Genomic DNA, 25,151 nt, shown 5'->3' with positions numbered 1-25,151 from the left:
GTGACAAGTTTTATGTTTAATTAAAACATCTCTAGTGCAACTGTATTAAACATATATGGTAGAATATGAGTAAAATCATATTGTTTATTAAGTTGTTGTTATATAAATTCAAATTTTTATATACATGTATGTGTATGTAAAAGAGTTTTCTGTATTAAAGAGCTTGACTGGTATTAGGAATAATTCCTTGGTATAAGATTCTTTTAATTGGTTTTTAAGACAAGCAAAAGTTCAAGCACATAGATAAGAGCAATGTTTCACTTTAAAAATCCATGCTGCTAGGAGAAAGGAAATTTAAAGATCAAGGGAATACATTCACAGTGCTATATGTAATCATAGAAAACTCAGAAAATGACTGGTTTAATTGACAAAAATAATATCCTTTATTACAGTTAGATATATTTCTTCAGAATCATTTATTTGTTTTGTTTCAATTTTCATAGATTGAGCAAAATTAGTATTTTTTAATTGGGTTTGATGAAATTTGTACTTCATTGAACATTTTGAAAATTCTTGGTTTACCACTCCCTACAGAATCCACAAAAACCTCTATCTCACAAGTAATGATGAAAGTGTATTCTAATTATAGGATGGCAGGGTAAACAGAATAGAAGATGGAGTAGATTTAGTGCTTAGAAATCACAAACAAGTAATTGTAAGTATACTGTTATTGTTCACCAATCAATAACACAATAGTTTTTAATGCTCCATCCTGACTTTTTAGTTCAGCCATTTGCAACAATTAATTTTTTAGCGCTGTTCCAGAAAATACTATGTCCCCCCAAAGAGATGGCTATTTTTCAAACCCCACAACCCAAAGAAATAAAAAAAGAAATAGAAGAACACTATCTTTGCATTTTGGTCTTTCAAATACAATCACCCACATAAAATATTAAAAAAAAATTGCCATCCCAGGGGGCAGGACATAGTTTTTTATGGAACAGCCCTTATCTTGTGCTGTTTTAAAAAGAAAAATGTTTAACAGGAAAACCAACACCTAAGATATTGCATAATTTGTCATGAAATTTTATTGTGCTCTACAGTTAAGCATCTGATATCTCATATATCATGTGTACCAATTTAAAACTGTTTTGAGGTATTTTCATTATTTCTGACTTTCATAGTTGCTGCCATTATAGTCACAAGTTTTATCTTAGTCAGTGACAGTTATTTTTATTTTTACTTTACTCATGTCAGTACCTTAGCTGGTATGCAGAGTATAAATGGTGCAGATGTTAGGTCTTTTAAACAGCCTTCATCAATGATTGAAATCTGTGGGGTATTTTAAATGTTCTATAAACAGCTTATTGATGATTAATAGCCATGATTAAATGCATATTGATGAAATGTAAGAAAGAGGTTTGTTTAATTTAAACTGTTGTGTGGCATAAATTATCAAAGATCAAATTAAAGAGCTTGTCATTGCTTATAGAGTCAAAGCTGTATTTAGTGATTATACTGTGAAAAAGGTACATTCAACAGAGGCCAGTAGTATCAGATAATGGTAGACTTTAGCTTTTTGGTATTTAATGTTTACTAAGGATTAAAATGTAAATATTTCAGGAAGTTTTGATTGATTTGAGGGAGAAGGATGTCATTGTAAGTGATGCTACCAACAACAACAAGGTACAATTAAGTTTTCTCATTTGGTTAATTTAAGAAAACTGTTCCATAAAATTAAATCTGTTCTATAGCATTTATGGGCAAAGATTGCATTTCATGCAATCAACACCCTATGGTACTGACTTGACATCTAAATCTTCCAAGGTTGATCACTACCTTTTTGATGCATATAATATAGTGCATTGATCTATTCATCCATGAACATTTCCAGATATTTGTCAATGTAATATATGCTATAAAATTGAGAAAGGAAATGGGGAATGTGTCAAAGCGACAACAACCCGACCATAGAGCAGACAATAGCCGAAGGCCACCAAAGGGTCTTCAATGTAGCGAGAAACTCTCGCACCCGGAAGCGTCCTTCAGCTGGCCCCTTAAAAATATGTATACTAGTTCAGTGATAATGGACATATTCAACATATTCAAGTCACAAAATGCAAAATAGGCAGAAATATCAATAAAAATTTATTCAAAATTATAACTTTACCACTTCTATTCAACAGAATGTATTGATTCTTGAAATTTTAGCCATCTTTAGAGTATATCAAACAACTCTAAAGGTGTTTTCATATCTTTTATCAAGCTACAACCTAGATTTCATAATTCATTAGTTGACCATTTATTAGATTTTAATCATGTCAAGGTAAAGAATCTCAAATTGAATAAAACTAATAAAGCATATATTCTTCTTTTTGTGGTTTAAAATTTCTTTAAGCAAGGTAGATGCTGAACAAATATAATTAACAGATATATACAGTACCAAATATTCACATTATTTTTTCAAAATGGTCTCAAAGCCACAAATTTGCAATTTCTTCAATGAAAAATGTGCCAAAAAAATCTAAAAAAACTTATAATACTTCGGTTTTGTACATTTCATAAGCAGAAGATTTAATAATATAGTCAAATACGAACTTAAACTCCATCAAAGTATCATATTTTACATGAATTATAAGAAAATCAACCAAAACCTGACCTAATAAAGACTGACTTTTGTAGAGTTATCTCCCTTTCCAATGATTACCTTAGCTGTATTTGGCAACACTTTTAGGAATTTTGAATCTCAATGCTCTTCAACTTTGTACTTTATTTGGCTATTTTAACTTTTTTGGATTTGAGCGTCACTGATGAGTCTTTTGTAGACGAAACGCGCGTTTGGTGTATATACAAATTTTAGTCCTGGTATCTATGATGAGTTTATTTCCATAAGAAATTAAAAATGCAAAATTTGAGTTTTCCTCAAGTTAGACTTTATGGGACTTTTTTCTGTGTATATTTAGAGCTTAAACGCTATAGATGAGAACTAAAACATTTTCTGTTGCAATTAGTTCGAGGTTCAAACTTTAGTTTGACTGGACTTATAAACTCATTATTGAGTTATTGCCCTGCAATGGTTATATTTACCAATTTTTTTTTTACATATTTTGCCAATTAAAATTTGTATGACGCTCTTTCCGTGGAAATGTGGGTATGGCTTATAGATCATCAGAATTTACTTTTACCTTAAATTCTTTATTTTTACATTTTTAGGGATCTCATGCCTACATTTCTTGTATTAGGATATTTATTAAAAAAGTTTTTTTCTTAGTTTTTTTTCAGTTAATGCTCTTGGTGAATAAAAAATATATGCAAATAGGGAGCCATTGAAACTTTGTTCTTTTACTTTTCTTATTTTTCAAAGGTTATTTTACGCCAAACCTATACAGAAATTTCAGCATGTGGAAGGAGAACTGATTTGATGAAATACTTTGGATACATTGCAGGGTAAGAGTAAACAATGCAGAAAAATAATATTTAAACTGTATATATATATATACAGTCCGCCAAAAGTTAAGCACCACCTACTTTTATTGCATCGATTTTTTTTCAAATTTAAAAAATCAATTGTTCCTCGAAAAATAGAAAACAATCATATAGCAATTTTGCTAATGTATACCATAAACAAACCACAAATATGATTTTGGTCACTTATGAAGGTTCTATGCATATAGGTTTTTCGTTCATAGAAATAGTGTAAATTACACAATTAAGAAATGGAATTTAAGTTTCACTGTGATTTTATTTTTTTACAACAATTAATCACCCAATACCATTAAAATTTTCTACACATAATCTTTGGTATGTTTGGCAAATTTAATGTCAATATTTGAGTCAATAGCATGTGTAACAACCTCATTTCCGGTACAGTTTCATAACACGACCTATCTTTCTCGGTACAAGCCTTCAAAACTTTAGTTGAGGAAATCTGTTGCATTAAACAACAAATGCCACTTTTAAATCGACAAACTTTTGTAAAGGTGAATCTCTGCGATTGAGATTTCCGACAATGGCATCTCAGACATGTTTGATAGGGTTCATGCATGGAGTCAAGGAAGGCCAAAAATTAGTGTAAATGGCTGGTTGCTCTTTGGACTCGGTTAAAATTCTTGCCCTGCGTGGTATAGCGTTGTCATTCAGGTACAAGTGTCTTGACAATGTTGACGCAAGTTGGAGATTACTAAAATGACGGACTACAATATGTTAAGGCACCAAATCTCTGTATCTCTGTCCGTTTATGTTACCCTGCAGAATATGCATACCCAGCTTATAACGGTATAAGAAGCAACCCCGTACTGGAACACAACCAGCAATGCATGCAGTCCTTGTGCAAATATTGTTTTTGGTCATAGGCCGTTTTTTCCCCTGCGAAATTCGTATTATGGCGTCTTCTGGCAGTAAAGGAAACTGACTCCCATCTGACCAATGATTGTTTTGTCAGGTTCTTATGTTCAAGCATAGATGTTCATTATCCCATTTAAACCTGACGGTAGAGTGCCTGCTTGAAGGTACAGGTCTCTATACACCACAACGTGCTCTTCGTTTGCCTCTATAAAGTCGACGGACCAATGTACGAACACTTACACGACCACCTGGAGAAACAGTGTATTTATAAACGCACATATGACCTTTGATAAAAGGTTGGTTGACTGCTTTATCGGAGTGCAATCTTTTTGGTCTTAATGAATTTTTTTAGTGTATGTTAAAGGTAATTCATAACACCAAACATTAATATTTTTTTTGCAATAGTTAAAAAAATATTGCCAGTTATATTTCGGTGGTGCTTAACTTTTGGCGGACTGTATATATATTAAACATATTGTCCTCAAATTGATGAATGAATGTGCTACAATAAATCAAAAGAGTTGTGGGGTGTAATTCAATGAGACAGCAACTAAACAACAGAAGAAAAGAACATCCACAGGTCAATGTCTTCAACAAGAGACAGGGGTCTATGCAGTATGGCCAGCTGTAATTCATCTAGAGTTTTTAAATGTGTTAGATATTTTAAAGAAAGATTTGATTTGCCATCAGTACCAAATTCAACAAAAAACCTTAATATTCTGTAAATTTAGAAATTGTTGTGTGCATCTATTATTGCATACCTGGCCATGTCACATTGATAAAAGCCTGGCAATAACTTCTGAATTTATAGTTTAACAAAAGATTACTGCCTTTGAACAGGCACATAAACAAGTTGCATTTTCTTCTTAATCCATCCATCCAAGATTTTTATCTTGATCAGTGGAATAACAAAACTTAAATAAAAACAATCATACAAGTAATGGTACATGATGTATTATAAATGAACTAATTACTTAAAGAATCAAGCAAATTATTTCATTTATCTGAATTTATCTGTCATATTTGGCCTTTTTCTCTTGTGCCTGCTGAAGTTCAGTAATGATAGGTGGAACTATATTAAACATATGAAAATGTGTGACTGTATAGACAACACTTAATTAATTATTTTATAATGTTTTCAGAGAGACAACATGCAGTTTAGCTCGTAACTTTCTGTGTCACGTGTTTGAAGCAAGAACTGAAGAACAGGTATTATAATGTCAACAGATTTATTTCATAATAATCATTATAAAAGTTTAAATGTAACTTCACCAAAAATAGATAAACTTAATACCTGATATCAAGTATGAGGAAATGTTTCTAGGTGCTACCATTATCTTTGTTAAATGGTCTTTTGAATTGAAAAATTTGGTGCACACTGTTAAATAACCCACTACGCGCGTTATTCAGTGTGCACCAAATTTTTTATGTTATTTCTTCATAGACAGAAAACCCTTCAAACATTAGATTGTAGTAACCTTTCATATTTTTATTATGACCCATTTATGGGCATTATGTTTTCTGGTCTGTGCATCCGTCCGTTTGTTCGTCTGTCCTACTTCAGGTTAAAGTTTTTGGTCGAGGTAGTTTTTGATGAAGTTGAAGTCCCAATCAATTTGAAACTTATTAAACATGTTCTCTATGATATGATCTTTCTAATTTAAATGCGAAATTAGAGATTTCATCCTATTTTCATGGTCCACTGAACATAGAAAATGATAGTGCAGATGGGGCATCCGTGTACCTGGGACATATTCTTGTTAACAATATATCTGTTATATTAGTTTCAATAATATTTTATGAAGGTACAACAAATCTGTTCTTAAATTTCATCAAAAACTCAAACAGATTTCTTGTACCTTCATAAAGTGTTATTGTTACTATGTGCCACAATTATCTTTGACATCATCAATCTTTGCTTCTTCCGTTTCTTTTCTTTTTAATTTATAGCTCGTATAATATTCAATAAACTGTTTTGACTTCATGAAAGCTCATAAAATTAATATTGTATATATTAATATTGTATTTTGGAAAAGACCTAATAAGTACGATTTACCTGTGTCTTATTCATTTTGTTTTAATTTAGCAAATAAAGGAGAAGGTCCGGTAAGGACTGATTTTGGCCTCAAATTTCAGGTTCATCTCACGAAAGATTTTGACCACTTTTTAAACACTTAAGTGTCTATTTTACTTGATTCAATTAGTTTATGTGAAAGATTTTTACTGATTTAGTCATTAAAAACCATCCGATTCAAGCTCAAATATGAAAAATCTACCAAATATGCCGAAAAATGTCACTTTATAGATGGTTTTTGTCAAAAATGAAAGTGGCCGCATCCGTGTTCATCCACAACCTTTAGATATGTTATGTATTATCATAAAATACAACTTACATTTCAATATTAAGGATGAACACGAATGCGGCCACTTTCGTTTTACACGGAAACTGTCTAAAATTTAACTAAAATGCTAGAATTTTGAAGATTTCAGTAATTTAGCATGACTTAATGGTGCTACAACCCGATATATGTGCATTGTATTGCCAAAAACAGCCCATATTTATGTAGCAGAAGCATTCTTCTGTTCAATAAATAAGTAAAAATCTATAATTTAACAATTTTGTAAAACTGCTATATTTTGGGGCCAAAAAGGGGTCTTACCGGACCTACTCCTTTTGTTTAAAACAAATCTGTTATGAATTTTCTTATATACAGATTTTATTTGTTGCAGGCAAAATTGATTCTATGCACATTAGGTATGTATGAAGTAGAATAAGATGTTCATATCATTTCAAATTGTAATTAGTCTCTGCAAGTTGATATTTTTTTAATGTTAAATACTGTGATACATAAGTCTTTTGTAATTGAAAACTGTGAACATGATATAATAAAATTTTGCATTTCATTTAGCCCATTTTCTCCAATAAAAATCCTAGCTTTTCGAAGAATGGTGCTATGCAACTATTTCCAATAGTGCAAAGTTTCAAATGTGCACCTTTACAACTAAGGACTATGGATTGAAAGAATGTGAAAACTTGTTGTTTATAAGAATATATTCAAACAATTTATAAAATCCAAATGTAAATGCATGATAAGCATGTCTAGTCACTTCTTCTTTGTGATTTCTATAGATACTTTCATTGATATGTCATCTAATCAAAGAGTGGTGTAACTTATGGAAGTAGGAAAAAAGGTACAAATAAATAAGCTTACACCCTTGTTTCCTTGGTTTGTCTCTTCCTAATGGAATAACTTGATAAATAAAGTCACCCTAATTTACACCCTTCCAAAGTCTTTGAATTACTCTTTTAGTCGGTTATTTTTGGCCAAGTTGCACAATGTGCAAAATATCTGGCTTATAGTACTAGTATGTTGATGACAAGGGACAAAGAAAAGTAGCCACAAATTTGTGTAAACAACTTCTCCTACAGTTTTCAACCCAGATTGCTGAAGCTTGACAGAATGAATCCATAGTTATTGAAGTCTGTATCTGCTACTGTGGATTCATTATTAATTGTTTGATATCAATTTTCGTGGAAAATGTGTGTAATGGGGAACAGTGAATTTAAATGTTCAAAGACTGCAAAACGTTTACAGGAACTTATGCAGACATTGTTAAATCCACAAAATTATTAATCCTATAGAATGAAAGTTTTTAGCAAGCAACAAAATTTATACCCTAAAAAAATAAATGAATCCACAGAATTTTGTGATTGTATGAGGATTTTTTTCTTATTTTTTAACATACTAACTCTTTATTATCAATTTTGTGCAGCTAACACCAAAGTTTTCAAACCATTTCTTTGAAACTTTACTGAAACATTATGCACATATTGAAGTTGTGCACCTTCTACTAAGGAATTGTTTTTCACTTTTACGACCACCTACCATAGCGTTATATTTTCCAATTTATGTGTCTGTCAATCCATCTGTTGATCTGTCTGTTCTTCCTGAAGTCCATCTAATTTCTGGAACCATAACATATTAAAGTTTTTGGTTTTATGTTGTTTACTTCAAAGTTGTGGCACTTAAGATTTTATCCAAAATATGCCAAATTAGAAAAATAAACCTTGACTTTGGGGAAACATGGAAATATGTCTAATTGCTTTGGACTTCACAGTTTACTAGACATGTGACTGCAGTAAAAAGACAGCAACTATTTATGGAATCAGCTAATCCTACAATTTTTTACCCAAATCCTTGAAACCTTCACAAATTGTTTGCCTCTCTACTGATGTTGTGCACTCCCCTTTCTAGAGGTTGTCATAGTTTTTATACGACCGCAAAATTTTAAAAATTTTTCGGCGTATATTGCTATCACGTTGGCGTCGGCGTCGGCGTCGTCGTCGTCGTCGTCGTCGTCCGGCGTCCGAATACTTTTAGTTTTCGCACTCTAACTTTAGTAAAAGTGAATGGAAATCTATGAAATTTTAACACAAGGTTTATGACCACAAAAGGAAGGTTGGTATTGATTTTGGGAGTTTTGGTCCCAATATTTTAGGAATTAGGGGCCAAAAAGGGCACAAATAAGCATTTTCTTGGTTTTCGCACTATAACTTTAGTTTAAGTTAATAGAAATCTATGAAATTTTGACACAAGGTTTATGACCACAAAAGAACGGTTGGGATTGATTTTGGGAGTTTAGGTTTCAACAGTTTAGGAATTAGGGGCCAAAAAAGGGCCCAAATAAGCATTATTCTTGGTTTTCGCACAATAACTTTAGTTTAAGTAAATAGAAATCAATGAAATTTAAACACAATGTTAATGACTACAAAAGGAAGGTTGGTATTGATTTTGGGAGTTTAGGTCCCAACAGTTTAGGAATTAGGGGCCAAAAAGGGACCCAAATAAGCATTTTTCTTGGTTTTCGCACCATAACGTTAGTATAAGTAAATAGAAATCTATGAAATTTAAACACAAGGTTTATGACCATAAAAGGAAGGTTGGTATTGATTTTGGGAGTTTTGGTCCCAACAGAATAAGGGGCCCAAAGGGTCCAAAATTAAACTTTGTTTGATTTCATCAAAATTGAATAATTGGGGTTCTTTGATATGCCGAATCTAACTGTCATGACTGTGTATGTAGATTCTTAACTTTTGGTCCCGTTTTCAAATTGGTCTACATTAAGGTCCAAAGGGTCCAAAATTAAACTTAGTTTGATTTTGACAAAAAATGAATCAGTTAGGTTCTTTGATATGCTGAATCTAAAAATGTACTTAGATTCTTGATTATTGGCCCAGTTTTCAAGTTGGTCCAAATCGGGGTCCAAAATTAAACTTTGTTTGATTTCATCAAAAATTGAATAAATGGGGTTCTTTGATATACCAAATCTAACTGTGTATGTAGATTCTTCATTTTTGGTCCTGTTTTCAAATTGGTCTACACTAAAGTCCAAAGGGTCCAAAATTAAACTTAGTCTGATTTCAACAAAAATTGAAATCTTGGGGTTCTTTGATATGCTGAATCCAAAAATGTACTTAGATTTTTAAAGCAATTGCTTTTATGCCGTCGCGTATGGCCATCTTTGTGACCCAGATCAGAGACTCCGCCCAGATCAAGCCATAGTATTTTGTTAAACAGGCTCCTGGTCAGTCATTCTTTAACACCTATGTATGTTTTCTAATGCAATACATAGCTTGAAACTTTAAAAAAAAGTTAGTGGATTTAAGAAGTTTCAGAATATGTTCTTGTAGATGTATTTTTGTATTTAAAGGGTCAACCGTTTGACTATCAAATAACATAGAAGTCCGAGTGAAAAAAAGTACATTTTTATAAATGCGATTCCGTTTTCCGCCGTTCGTACGATGTTTCAACAAAATATGGATTCATTTCAGTTGTTGATTTAGTATTGAAAATTTAACTGAATTATCTCCTAATAAATACGGTTTTTTATGTTTAATTTGTGTTTCTTTAAGAGGTCAGGTGCTCTTGTTCATTCATAAAATTATCGTTCATTCATACATTTATCGTAAAATCAAAATCACTACACAGGTTAATGCGTAGTGTCAAATTATTACCTGTAATCTAAAAATAGACAAACTTTATTTGCGCAAATAATTTAGCGGAACGAAACCCTTGTTGAAAACACATAACAATAAGTTCGTTTTCCTTTTCTGTCAAAACTCCGTAATATTTATCGCACCTTACTAATGAAATGGACCCGTCCAAACGTAGTAGATGCCAAGTCGGTCCAGATGAAGAGATATTTACAATTTGGAATTTTCTAGTTTATTAATACATAGATTGAAAAAAAGTACGTCTTTTTAAATATCATGATCAAAACTGGGTTTGCATAACAAATGTCAGATGAAACCATTATCCTCGTCTTTTCAGTGAACAAGTCTACTACGTTTGTTGACACTCGACGGTCCACCGTGTTAGCAATTTTATTTCACATGTTTTCGAAATATTGAAGATCATTTTTCGCAAATGTTTCCTGAAAATTGATAAATATCAAAGCAACATAGGCTGTTTGTTCTTGTTCGTATAATAAAATTGAGAATGGAAATGGGGAATTTGTCAAAGAGACAACAACCCGACCATAGAAAAACATACAATGTTCAGCAGAATTAAGGTCACCAACAGGTCTTCAATGCAGCGAAAAATTCCCGCACCCGGAGGCGTCCTTCAGCTGGCCCCTATACAATATATATACTAGTTCAGTGATAACGATTTAATGTCATGTTTGTCTGTGATGACCCCCCTTTTCGGGATTGCATGAGAGTTGTAGTTATCTCGTACCCACATGCACTTGTTTCTATCCATAGGAAGGTCGACTATCCATATAAAACTATTTATATGGATAATCGACCTTCCTATGGATAGAAACAAGTGCCTGTGCTCGTACCGCATCAGAAGGACACATATCAACTGAGCAATAATGTTTGGAACTTAGTTTTAAAAATGATGACAAAGTAACATTATGAAAATATTTTTATTAAGCTGAAATATACATTTATTCTTTACATGTTTATGTCTTGTAAGATATTTTATTTCTTTCCCGTTTTTTAACATTTGCGTCTGGAAAGTTGAAATGTTTTAACTTAATCATTTGTGTTAATGGTTAAATATAAATTAATAATGAAAATTGTTAAAATTACAATGAATTAAATCAATAAAGGAAATTATTGCCAAGGAAGTTACAAACACTACCAGGGGATAATCCATGATGATTTCTTTTTGAGTTATATGTTTCAGCACATGTATATTTGACCCAACTTTAGCCTGGTAAACGTGTTGTCTCCTTGTGAAATATAAAACATATTAAAAATGACTTTCTGCTAAAGTCTTTTATTTATATAAAGTTAAAACCTTCTTACTTTTAACTAGGCAACACTCATGTCAGGTTTAATTCTTGTATATATGTGGATGAAAAATAAAAGTCCCCAAACATTAACATGGCAGCAATTGCTTTTACAGCCTTTAAGGCTTTGATTTATTATGGGCCCAGTTTTCAAGTTGGTCCAAATCAGGATCTAAAATTATTATATTAAGTATTGTGCAATAGCAAGTCTTTTCAATTGCACAGTATTGCGCAATGGCAAGAAATATCTAATTGCACAATATTGTGAAATAGCAAATTTTTTTTTAATTAGAGCTATCTTTCTTTGTCCAGAATAGTAAGCAAGAAATATCTAATTGCAAAATATTGTGCAATAGCAAGATTTTTTTTTAATTGGAGTTATCTTTCTTTGTCCAGAATCAACTTAAATCTTTGTTATATACAATATACAATGTATATTCACTTTTTACTACCAACTGATAAATTATAATTAAAGAACCTTAGTGAGCACGCTCACATACCCCACGTCCCCACATTGTCATTGGAGAAATTAAATAAGTATAAGAAAAAAAAATTGTATAAGAAAAAATACTGAATAATAATTTCCTGTCAATATACACATCTACATAGTATGTCCTTATTATCTACAAAATTTCATGAAATTCTGTTGTGTGTTTTCAGAGGAGTTGAGATGACAAACTGTTGCAGAAGTACATTGAAGCAAATAAGTTCAAAGGGGCATAACTCCTTGAAAAAAAATTGAATTGTAATTTCCTGTTGATATGCACATCTACTTAGTATGTCCTTATTATCTACAAAGTTTCATGAAATTCTGTTCTGTGGTTTCAGAAGAGTTGAGATGACAAACTGTTGAAGTAGTACCTTAAAGCAAATAAGTTCAAAGAGGCGTAACTCCTAGAAAAAAAATTGAATCGTGATTTCCTGTCGATATGCACATCTACATAGTATGTCCTTATTATCTGAAAAGGTTTCATGAAATTCTGTTATGCAGTTTCAGAGGAGTTGCGATGACAAACTGTTGCAGTAGTACATTGAAGCAAATAAGTTCAAAGGGGCGTAACTCCTAGAAATAAAATTGAATCGTAATTTCCTGTCGATATGCACAACTACATAATATGTACTTTTCATATAAAAAGATTTCGTGAAATTCTGTTATGTGGTTTGAGAGGAGTTGCGATGACAAACTGTTGCAGTAGTACATTAAAGTAAATAAGTTCAAAGGGGCTTTACTCCTAGAAAAAAATTGAATCGTAATTTCCTGTCGATATTCACATCTACATAGTATGTTCTTATTACCTGAAAAGGTTTCATGAAATTCTGTTGTGTGGTTTGAGAGGAGTTGCGATGACAAACTGTTGCAGTAGTACATTGAAGCAAATAAGTTCAAAGGGGAGTAATTCCTAGAAAAAAAATTGAATCGCAATTTCCCGTCGATATGCACAACTACATAGTATGTCCTTATTATCTGAAAAGGTTTCGTGAAATTCTGTTGTGTGGTTTGAGAGGAGTTGCGATGACAAGAAACAGGACTGACGGACGGACGAACGGACAGACGGACGGACGCACAGACCAGAAAACATAATGCCCCTCTACTATCGTAGGTGGGGCATAAAAATGTTTGAAGAAATTTTCTTTTTTATTTATGAAATTTCAAATGAGAAAAATTGAACCCAATTTTTTTAATCACATCCCCCTTTCCCTTATTCCAAAACTAATCTCAATTAAAATTTCTAATGGAGTTTGCAACAATAACTACTCATTTAAATACATCATAAAATATTAAGATGTAAAAAAAACTGCTTGTTATCACTGAATGTTATTTATTATACCCCACGCAACGAAGTTGCGGAGGGTATAATGTTTTTGACCCGTCCGTCCGTCCGTTCGTCCGTCCGTTCGTCCGTCCGTCTGTCCCGCTTCAGGTTAAAGTTTTTGGTCAAGGTAGTTTTTGATGAAGTTTAAGTCCAATCGACTTCAAACTTAGTACACATGTCCCCTATGATATGATCTTTCTAATTTTAATGCCAAATTAGAGTTTTTACCCCAATTTCACGGTCCACTGAACATGGAAAATGATAGTGCGAGTGGGGCATTCGTGTACTGAGGACACATTCTTGTTTTGAGAGGATTAATATTCAACAGCATAGTGAATTGCTCTAAGAGAAAACAAAAATTTTAAGTTCATTAGAACACATTCATTCTGTGTCAGAAACCTATGCTGTGTCAACTATTTAATCACAATCCAAATTTAGAGCTGAATCCAGCTTGAATGTTGTGTCCATACTTGCCCCAACCGTTCAGGGTTCAACCTCTGCGGTCGTATAAAGCTACGCCCTGCGGAGCATCTGGTTTTGTTTTTTTAGGAGGGGGGTTGGGTATTTTTTTACATTTTAGATTTACGTATACTCGGTATTTAAATATATATCATAGAGTATTTTCTGTTGTTGAAGAAACCTGTGCAACCTGACTATTGGAGTCTTTCGGTTTTAATTTAAGGCCAAAATACCTCCAATAGAAGAAGGAACCAATATTGACAGTTAAGTCAAGTCTTAAAAATAACTTTAATTTTGATTTAGGAATCCAAGCCTTTACAATATATTTTTTGCTCAAAATACAACTTTCAAAAGCTTTGATTTACATTAACTGTCTCCCTTCCTGCATGCTGTAAACTCCAAAGATACTGATACAAATCTCTTAAATATGGAAAAAATCCAAGAAATGTTCCCTTCCCCAATCTGACAGCATGTTATTTTTTCAGTGAGTGAGGAAAGTTTAAAGAACTGAGGCTACACATGGCTGATGTTTTAATAGGAAATATATAATAAAATTACACAATCACTTGATCTTGTTTCATTGGTGGAAAACATTGATCATGTTTTCTGAATTTTCTTTACACATTGTTTTTATAAAAACCCTTTTGCCGATCTCACTAATTAGCGACAAGAAAAATTTTTTTATATTAAAATTACTTATTCCAAATAACTATTAAAATATTAAAAGAATATGCAAAAGAAAATGATTTTTGCGACAAGAAAGTTTATATTGATAAAAAAAAAATTGAATCATAGATCTAATTGCTACATTTATTTACACGCTATTTTTGTCGAGCCTGCAACTTTTGTTGCAGAAAGCTCGACATAGGGATAGTGATCCGGCGGCAGCGGCGGCGCTAACTTCTTATAAGGTTTATATTTTAGAAGGTGAAAGACCTGGATGCTTCATACTTTGTATATAGATGCCTCATGTTACGAAGTTTCCATCAGTCACATTTCCAATGTCCTTGACCTCATTTTCATGGTTCAGTGACCACTTGAAAAAAAAGTTTAGAATTTTTGTAATGTTGAATTCTCTCTTATTATAAGTAATAGGATAACTATATTTGGTATGTGTGTACCTTGCAAGGTCCTCATGCCCGTCAGACAGTTTTCACTTGACCTAGACCTCATTTCATGGATCAGTGAACAAGGTTAAGTTTTTGTGGTCAAGTCCATATCTCAGATACAATAAGCAATAGGGCTAGTATATTTGGTGTATGGAAGGACTTAGGAGGTGTACATGTCCAACTGGCAGGTGTCATCTTACCTTGACCTCATTTTCATGGTTCAGTGGTTATAATTAAGTTTTTGTGTTTTGGTCTGTTTTTCTCATACTTTATGCAATAGGTCTACTATATTTGTTGTATGAAATGATTATAAGGTGTGCATGTCTAGCGGGCAGATGTCATCTGACCTTGACCTCATTTTCATGGTTCAGTGGTCAAAGTTAAGTTTTTAAGTTTTGGTCTTTTTATCTAATATTATATGCCAAAGGTCAACTATATTTGGTGTTTGGAAATATATTATGATCTATATGTCAGTCCTGCAGGTTTATTTGACCATGACCTCAATTGCACGGTTCATTGCATAGTGTTAAGTTTTTGTGTTTTGGTCTATTTTTCTTAAACTATAAGTAATAGGTCAACTATATTTGTTGTATGGAAGCTTTGTTAGCTGTACATGTCTGCCTGGCATGGTTCATCTGACCTTGACCTCATTTTCATGGTTCATTGGTCTTTGTTTAGCTATTTTGGTTAATGTTAAGTTTATGTGACAGTTGTAATAAAGCTTTATCTTTAGGACTATCAACATAATATCAATGATTAGTAAAGAAGGCAAGACATTTCAGTGTGTGCACTCTTGTATTATTTATTATGTATAAGAGCAAGTATTACTTTTACCCTGTCGTATTATGATATTACTTTTTCTTGTGTTTTAGAACAATAATATATTCATCTTATAAAAACTGTCTTTGTACAATATATAATAAACTTGCAAAATGCCTTATTTGTTCATCATTGTCCAGAAAATACAAACACAAATTGTGAAATACAAAGAACTGAAATCAAACAAGAGAAATACAAAATTAAAATGTGAATAGTTTTCATCGTTTTACTCTGTGTATTGCCTCATTTAAAGATATTTATCATGATTATGCATATTGATTGAAGATTAAAGGAAATTATTGACAATTTTGAGTGTTCACTTTTTAAAATGTTTGTATATTCTGGCGCGTCTTATTGTATAGTCTGACAGGTGTACAAAGTTGAAGGTGTTAATTGGATGTTATTGTAGCAATAAAACAAGGGACACACGCCTTGTTAATCTCATTTGATGTTCCACATCACCGTGTCAAACTAAATTCCTTAGGATAAGGGTTTTCCTCTTGGGGAAAGGAAATAGTTTAATTTCTTCATCTATCAAAAATTATCAAGTTATTTCTGCCCATATATTAAAAAAAAAATGAAATGCATATTTCTTTATATTTAATAAAAAAAAAATGTTTTCTTGTCCCTTAATAGTCTTATTGTTGCTAAATTTATTCTTCTTGACGCTTCTTGTCGCTTCTTGGCGCTTCATGATGCTTCTTGTCGCTAATTAGTGAGACCCCCTTTTGCTGCATCTTTATTTTCAAAGACTGATTTCCAATATTTTAAAGAAACTTAATAATTTTAAAGGTTAAAGGTCAAAGAACAGCAAATGGTCTTTGTCCAACTTGGAACAAGTGTAAAATGCATTTTATGTCAAAATTGTTGCAAATGAGACAACTATCCACCAGGGTCTATCCAACTATCCAACCAAGATGGCCACCATGGCTAAAAATAGAACATAGGGGTAAAATGTAGATTATGGCTTATATCTCTGTTACCAAAGCATTTAGAGCAAATCTGACAGGAGTAAAATTGTTTATCAGGTCAAGATTTATCTGCTCTTAAATTTTCAGATGAATTGAAGTACCCGTTGTTGGGTTGCTGCCCATATAAAATTGGTAATTTTAAGGAAATTTTGCCATTTTAGGTTATTATCTTGAATATTATTATAGATAGAGATAAACTGTAAACAGCAATAATGTTCAGCAAAGTAAGATCTACAAATAAGTCAAATGACCAAAATGGTCAGTTGACCCCTTAAGGAGTTATTGCCCTTTATTGTCAATTTTACCAATTTTTCTTAAATTTTTGTAATCTTTTACAAAAATCTTCTTCTCTGAAACTACCTAGACAAAATGTAACCAAACTTGTCCACAATCATCATTAGGGTATGAAGTTTTAAAAATGTGCCCAATGACCCTGCCCGTGAACCAAGATGGCAAACATGGCTAAAAATAATATATAGGGTAAAATGCAGTTTTTGGTTTATTTCTATGAAACTGAAGCATTTAGAGCAAATCTGACTGGTGGCAAAAATGTTCATCAGATTGAGATAGATCTGCCCTGAAATTTTCAGACAAATCCTACAACAAGTTGTTGAGTTTCTGCCTTTGAGTTAGTAATTCTATGGAAATTTTGCAGTTTTTTGCTATTATCTTAGATATTATTATAGTATCTAATGATATCTTATACTATAAATTATGATTTTAACCTTATTTTACATGATTTCCAAAGCTTCAGTAAATACAGGTGAGCGACACAGGCTCTTTAGAGTCTAGTTTTCATACTTTGCCAAATAAGAGGAAATAACTCAGATATAGTAATTTTATAATAAAAAGTGTTGTGAATTTACCTATTTTGATATGTAGCAAGAAAACAAGTTCTGTGACCCAGGGCTTCCAAAATAATTTCAGGCAGCAGGACATTTTATATCTGATCAAATGATTGACTTTAGATTTTTTAAAAAACGATATTAAAGTTTACTTTCAGCTGAATTTCATGTTCTGACGTAAACTTAAATTGGCAGTGCATCATTGTAAGTGTGCACATCAGCATGCTCATATCTGCCTATACTCTTTATTTGTGCAAAATAACGTTGTCAAAAACTTGACTTTCATTTTTAAAATTACATTTTCCTAATACCGGATCATGTTGACTTGACAATGGTAAAACATGGACCAGAAATGGATACATAAAATCTGTGTACGTTTACAAAGCATGACTGAGTGAAGAAGCTCTTTCCATGTTATTTCTTCAACAAAATACTTAAAATGAACATTAGATGCAGGTATCAATGATAATCTTAGCATTTTTGAAGAATTGTAGGATGCATAATTAAATGTCCCACCTGCACACCTGCCCTCACTTGTTCTAGTTCATCCAACTTAGTTCTTACGATTTTTCATTTAAAACATTTTTAAATATTTCATGGAATCATGTTTATAAATGTATATACTTTTAATCTTTTGGACTAAATCAATTAGATACAAACCACTGAAATGTAAACAATAACTTTGAATAGACCGATCAATTTATTCGATGTTCAGTACTGAAAATAATTTACCTGTCACCTGAACATGTAGATTTCAGCTGTCCAACAACTAATTAGCCTTGATTAGAATTAGAAAGTATTGAAGTAGGGGTTGCTTTGATAGTAATTAATTATCATGTCACTTTTATGACCGGAAATGTGTGGCTGTTAAAGGCAAAAGGTTGGATCAAAAAGATCTTTTGAAAGCCTTGAAAACTTAAAAGAAGATGACAGTTTCATGCTTTGCCAAGCCGGACTTTTACTGGACATTATACATTTGTCCAGAATATATGACCATTTTGGAAGCATTGCTGTGACCCCATTTTTTCTTTTTCTTATGAGAAAGCATGTTATTAGAGCTATCTTCTCATATTTTATCATAAAGTTCTATCATGTAGTTTTCTTTGGAAATTGGATTATCCATGCATAATCTATACAAAATCTAACAATTTTGCACAACCTGTAGCGTAAAAAAGTCGGGCAACCCATACTTTTTATTATATATTTTGAAAAATTCTATGGATTTCAATTAATCCATCTTAATCATTTAAAAATAATTTTCGATTGCTTTGATGATGTGAGCTTTTAACGATCTTGACTGGCTATACAGCCCTTGCATGGTCGGTGCAAGGCTTTGAAGAGTTGTCATCATCAAATTTGGATATGACAGTCTCAAATGAAGTGTTACTGGTGAAGTAGCGTTATTTTTATTTAAATTCAAGACTTGTTAAATGGTCAACTGTAATACTGAAAGATAACAGAAACATCAACTGTAATTTCACAACATTTTTTCCAATTACTCCAATCATCAAAGTGGTGTATTATGTCATAATGCACTAGAATTTTGCATATAAATGTTTGTTCACTTCAAAATATATCTCTTATTGCATATTTACTATGTATTGTTTTTGTAGCTCAAGGATTTGAAAGAACCCACCTGTTGTTGTGACAACAGTAGTATATACTTTTAGTAGAACAACCTAGCTGGCAGTAATGATATGATGAAAGACATTTTATGTACCTGCCAACATTTTACCTGATGTTGTAGTCAGTGCAATATCTGCCAACATTTAACTTGGTGCAAATGTGTCCCATCCATACACATTTTTTTTCCATTTGCATAAGGTAAAGAAATGAATCAAAACCAACTGTCAGTTAAATTTTACTGTACTGGCCAGAATAGCATGTAAAAAAAAGAATTTACAAAAATACCAAACTCCAAGGTCAGTTCAAAGTCACATAAACAGATTATGAGTAGCCTGGTGGCTAAGAAAATTTGAAACAACGTACTTTACCGATAATTTGTTAATCTTTTATAAGATGTAAAAGAATAAATTCCACTTATCTGGTAAAAAATGGAAGTCTGATAGAAAGTAATTGAGCTTTATAAAATCATTTAAACCAAAAAATATATTCTCTTGACTTCAATCTTGAACTGAATCTAACATTCGATTATATTTTTGTAAAGAATTGAAGTTTGGGAAAAGATATTTTTTTTATAAGTTCGAAATTAGATTTCAGAGAGACTCAGATCATATTAATAAAAATCACTTTAATATCATTTAAATTGTACTTATAGTATACAGTATACAAATAGTAATAAAGTTATATACAGTTGTTGGCAGGTATTTCATATAAGATTTAGGATGGTTTTTATTTAGTCTGGAAGGAAATATAGTACTGTTAGAATGTGTAACATTTTATATTTTACCTGGTTGTGAACAAGTTTTATTACATTCCATTTTTTAACAAGAACAAATATAGTGTCAAAGAATTTAATAGGATTTGTAGTAATTATGTTAATGAATAGATATATGCAAACTGTTTTTTTTTTCTTTTCTGTTTCATGAAAACATATGTTGTTTGAGGTAAAGCAATTGTAATCAAATACCATAGTCACTGGCTGGCTAGCTAGATTTCAGTTTTCTTAACTACATAACATTCTTTAGATCCTAGTATGGCATAAAAGTTGTCATAATTACCCATTCTTATTACATAGTATTTTTTCATGATCAATTCAAGAAATTGAAATCCATATGTATTTATTTATATTTACAAACATGTTTTCACATTATCAACCAGCCCACAAATCAGATTGCCAAACAAGCAATAATGATCACTTTTAACAGCAGGGTTGATTGCTATGAATATATTGAGCAAGTTATCTGTTTTATGTATGTAACCTTTTTTTTGATTGGTATCTATATATTCTATTGGGGTATTTGGTTTTTTTCTTTCTCATTTCCTTTCAATATTATTATGTTATTGTATTATATTTTTGAATGATTATATTGAATAATTCTTGTTTTATTGTCATCAATTGGTGTCAGTCTTCTGAAAACATTTTCACATTCAAAATGCATTTGTATATTCTGAACCAAGTTTAACCAATTAATCATCCTTTGGGCATTATTAATATCATTATCAATACAAAGAAAGTGTGTGACTAAAAACCCCTCCTTCTAGTCTAACTGTAGTAACTGACAAGTTAATTTTAACCCCTTCTACTAGTCTTACTGTAGTAAAACAAGATAATTTAAGCTCCTTCTATTAGTCTTACTGTAGAAACTAAAGCGTTAATATTAATCCTCAATTCTACCAGTCTTTAATTTAGTAAGTAACAAGTTAATATTAACTCCTTCTAGTCTTACTGTAGAAACTAATAAGTTAATATTGACCCCTTCTACAAGTCCCTACTATAGTTATCATTTAGGTAATATTAACTCCTGCCAGTAGTCTCATCTTAGTAGGAAGTAAATAGTAACCCCTCCCACTAGTTCTACTATAGTAGCAAACAAGTTAATGTAAAAAGTAAAAAAAATACTGAACTCTGAGGAAAGTTTCTGATCGAATGGCAAAATCAAAAGGTCAAACACATCAATTGAATGGACAACAACTTTCATATTCCTGACTTGGTACAGACACTCCCACTATTCTCATGTCAGTAGGAATGTAATATTAAACCATCCTACTAGTGTTACCGTAGTAACTAATAAAGTTGACATTTGGTTTAAAAGAACTGAGCTGGGAATTAGTTGCATCAGTAATCTCCATTAAACATATGGTGGATGGTTATATATGTACTAAAGTATAGGTTTATTTAGAAAATTTATTTTCTGTATGTTTGATTTGAATAGAGTTCCCTTTGTTAAAATATTTTTTATATGTTTTATTACATATCTTTTAAAAAAAATGTCAGAATTTGTGCAGGTCAGATAAAAAGAGTAACCTCTATAATAGTATTAAGGTTTTTAAATATCTATTTGTATAATTTGAAAGGTTCATTACTTATGATTTGAGATATACAGTAGTTGTATAAACATGTAGTTTTTTTTTTTTTTTTCATTTTAATAATCTTTTAAAAACAAAATTGAAAGAACAATATTTGTTGAATCCTTTTAAAAAGTCCTGAGATGATGATCTTCTATCTAATTTACCATGTAATATAAACTCATGACTGTGAATTTTGCTAGTTAGGTCAGGAAGACTTATTTCTTGGAACTTTTTGTTAGATCTGTTATATTTTACTGGGAAGGTTGTTTCTTTAAATAATATATTTCTTTGTTTACACATATTTATGTATGGTTTATTTATATTTTTTATACATTAAAATATATCTGTTTGTTTCCACTTTGATTATGAATTTAATCTAACAATCATGGAGAAAAGGTCATGGTACATGGTTATAAAAAAAGGATACAATGTGTCCAGATTTTAACTTACAAAGTGCAAAAAAACTACTACAATATCAAGCACTGTAAAACGCAATGTTCAGTCATCTTATACAAATAGATATTTGATCCAAAGAGTCTGTCATCACTCTTCAACAAGAAGAAAGTAGGTATACAGAGTCAATCATCTGTTTCCCCGAAAAAAAATTTGTAGGTCCAAAGAGTCTTAAAGAGTCAATCATCAATATACCAACAAAAATTAACGTTAATTCTTAAACAACAGTCATCATCAATATGACAACCACCAAAATATAGTAGGTCCTATACAAAAAAAGTAAATAACAGAAATACAAAACTCTAACAAAAATTAAAATTAGAAAGTCCCTTATCAAATGGCAAAATAAAAATCTCAAACACATCAATCAAATGGAAATCAGCTGTCATATTCTTGGCTTGGTACAGGCATTTCCTTAAGCCGAAATGGGTGGATTAAATCTCTCACTTGTATGACAGTCTTAGAGGAATTTTGGATCTTCAATGCTCTTCAACTTTGTACTTGTTTGGCTTTATAAATATTTTGAAATGAGCATCACTGATGAGTCTTATGTAGATGAAACGCGCGTCTGGCGTACTAAATTATAATCCTGGTACCTTTGATAACTAATTAGAGAATTTCAATACAAAAGATAACAATGTGTGAGTGAAACAAACAAACATAATAGGCAAAAATGTCACAAATTGGGATACAGCATTCAACATGGTGTTATATTCTTAATTACTAAAACAAACAACTATGCCATCAAAGAAAAACATAAATGCATTAAGACACGCTACAGACAAAATATATAAGCAAAAATGACATAGCACAATAACACAATCATGACAATGGCGGGACGAATAAGTACCGATCCACACCAAAAAGATATTATTAAAAATTTAATAATCAGTAATAAACAGTAAAGGTTAAAAATTTCAGACAAATAAAAGAACACTTCAACTCTTAATAAAGATGATAATCAACGTCAGTACATAGAATCAATGCTTCAAGAGCATCCTGTATTGTTCGAGGATAAACTTGTTTTAGAAAAGGGACGAGCTATTCTTTGAAATAACCCTGGTTCATCAACTTTCTACATTTTATAAAGTTTGATTAGCAGCTGCAACCTCTTCGAATAACGTATTTGTTGGGAAATGTAGATGAAGGTTAAGTTGGTAGATTGCTGCTAACTTTAGGGGAAATTTATACTTTCGAAATTAGAATCTTAAATTGATTGATTAGTATTTTTGCAACTTTCAGCATTATTGTGTTATTTTGTTGCGGTCATTTTTTATTGGTCGAAAAAGACGGGATACCTAGGGAGAAGCACCGACCCAAAGTAGGGTTTTTGTATACGAAAGGCGTCTGGCTAACACTATTACGGCCTATAGTATATATGGAAAATTTTAGCCATATTCAAGCATTTAAAAGACGTAGGTCTGATGATCTAATTATTCATAGAAAAGGAAACAAAAGCAACCTTAACCATACTAAAAATTAATCTCCTACTCTTGGTACAATAAACTATAGTTCTAATACCGGTACACTTAAGAGCGAAGCTGTCGTTTATTACATACCTACACATTATTGTTTCACAAAATTTTTGTTTTGAAAAATAAACGTTATATATCTAGAGATGCATTTGAAGTTGTCAAATTGTCAATTGTACATTATAAGTTATCTTTCGTCTCTCTTGTACATTCGATCGGGTCATCATTGGTAAAAGAACTATTGACAAGAATTCTGTGTACCGGCTCTATTTCAACTTATAAAGTAATTCAATGCTAAAACTTAAGAAAAAATGTTATAAAAAATGTGTATAGTCAATCATCCGAAGCGTCATCTGATCTAATGGCAGGAAGTGAAAAGGACGAATTGGTGAGAGAAACACTATAAGTAATAGAAACTGCCTTAATCATGCAAGGACTAAATCGGAAACAAAGCTTTCCAGCTTTGGTTCAGTTCAGTTCACTTTATCAACAACTACATGCCTATGACCAACACACATTGAATTTACCGAAATTATATTTCTGTTTGCTGCAATTACATATAGTAGCCTTTGAGATGATCGCGAAATGCAGTTTAGTCGATTCAGTTTAAAGATATATATAGAAGATAAAAGGTAAGGAATATTAAATGAGAAACAAACACCAAGTGTGAAACGAAAATTTGATGGTAAAGAAAGTATCCAGCAACACAAAATACCCACAGATCATAAACTTATGTCGCATTGACATTTGTAAGCTAACGTATTCACTGTACTTTCTGACGAAATGTTATTGTAAATGAGGGTGGAAACAGGATAACCAGTAACGATAAAAATTATTGTAACTATATTTTAGCCAGACTGTAACTGACAAATACGATTAAAAGAATGACAATTATAAATAAACTCATGTAGTGGCGTAGTCCTCTTTCGGATGACGAAGTTTCATTTTGTATTAAAGAAGAATAATGATTATCGTGTTTAATAGTTTGTTGTTTTTATTTTTTGGTTTCGAATATTTTCTTAATTTTAAATTCCAAGAGTTACACGTACAATGTTGATGTGATATTCTTGCGTCTTGTCTTTCGTCTATAGAATAGTTGGGCGATCTTAGAAAAGTAAATACCTTTTTGTATTATCCGTTTCTCCAACAGTTTTTGTACCAGATAACTGAAACTTCAGAATGATTGAACATATGTTAAAGTTGTGCACCAGCTTCTAAGGAATTCGTTTTCAGTCGATTCAGTCAAATATTTTAACTGATTAAGTCATTTAAGACGCTCAAATTCAAGCTGAAATATGAAAAAAATTATCAAGTATGCCATTATATATCACTTTTCAGATGGTTTTGGTCAAAAATGTAAGTGGCCGCATCCGTGTTTACTCTCAAATTTATATATGTTATGTATCATCATGAAATACAACTTACATTTAAATATGAAGAATGAACACAAATGCGGCCACTTCCATTTAAGAATGAAACAGTCTAAAATTTAACTAAAATGCTAAATTTATGAAGATTTCAGTAATTTAGCATGACCTATGTAAGCTAGTACCTGATATATGTGCATTGTATTGTCAAAAATTCATATTCATGCAGCAGAAGTATTCAGTATACATCTCAATATAAAAATATGTGGCCTCATTATTGAATA

General features: G+C 31.6%; 1 protein-coding gene across 1 annotated transcript in view; it reads left to right on the top strand.

Annotated features, from left to right (window-relative positions):
* The window catches only part of LOC139488773 (uncharacterized), a 45,888-nt gene extending 23,962 nt beyond the window's left edge, over window positions 1-21,926 (top strand). Inside the window, exons 15-20 of the mRNA XM_071274663.1 lie at window positions 590-655; window positions 1,564-1,626; window positions 3,305-3,387; window positions 5,427-5,493; window positions 7,015-7,039; window positions 19,217-21,926. Of these exons, the coding sequence (XP_071130764.1) occupies window positions 590-655; window positions 1,564-1,626; window positions 3,305-3,387; window positions 5,427-5,493; window positions 7,015-7,039; window positions 19,217-19,251 (339 nt within the window). The 3' untranslated portion in view covers window positions 19,252-21,926. The remainder of the gene's footprint in view (window positions 1-589; window positions 656-1,563; window positions 1,627-3,304; window positions 3,388-5,426; window positions 5,494-7,014; window positions 7,040-19,216) is intronic.
* Window positions 21,927-25,151: the final 3,225 nt, after the last annotated feature.

This window comes from Mytilus edulis, chromosome 9, assembly GCF_963676685.1.
Source record: "Mytilus edulis chromosome 9, xbMytEdul2.2, whole genome shotgun sequence".
Lineage (NCBI taxonomy): Eukaryota > Metazoa > Mollusca > Bivalvia > Mytilida > Mytilidae > Mytilus > Mytilus edulis.
This window is presented reverse-complemented; position numbering and strand designations above follow the sequence as displayed.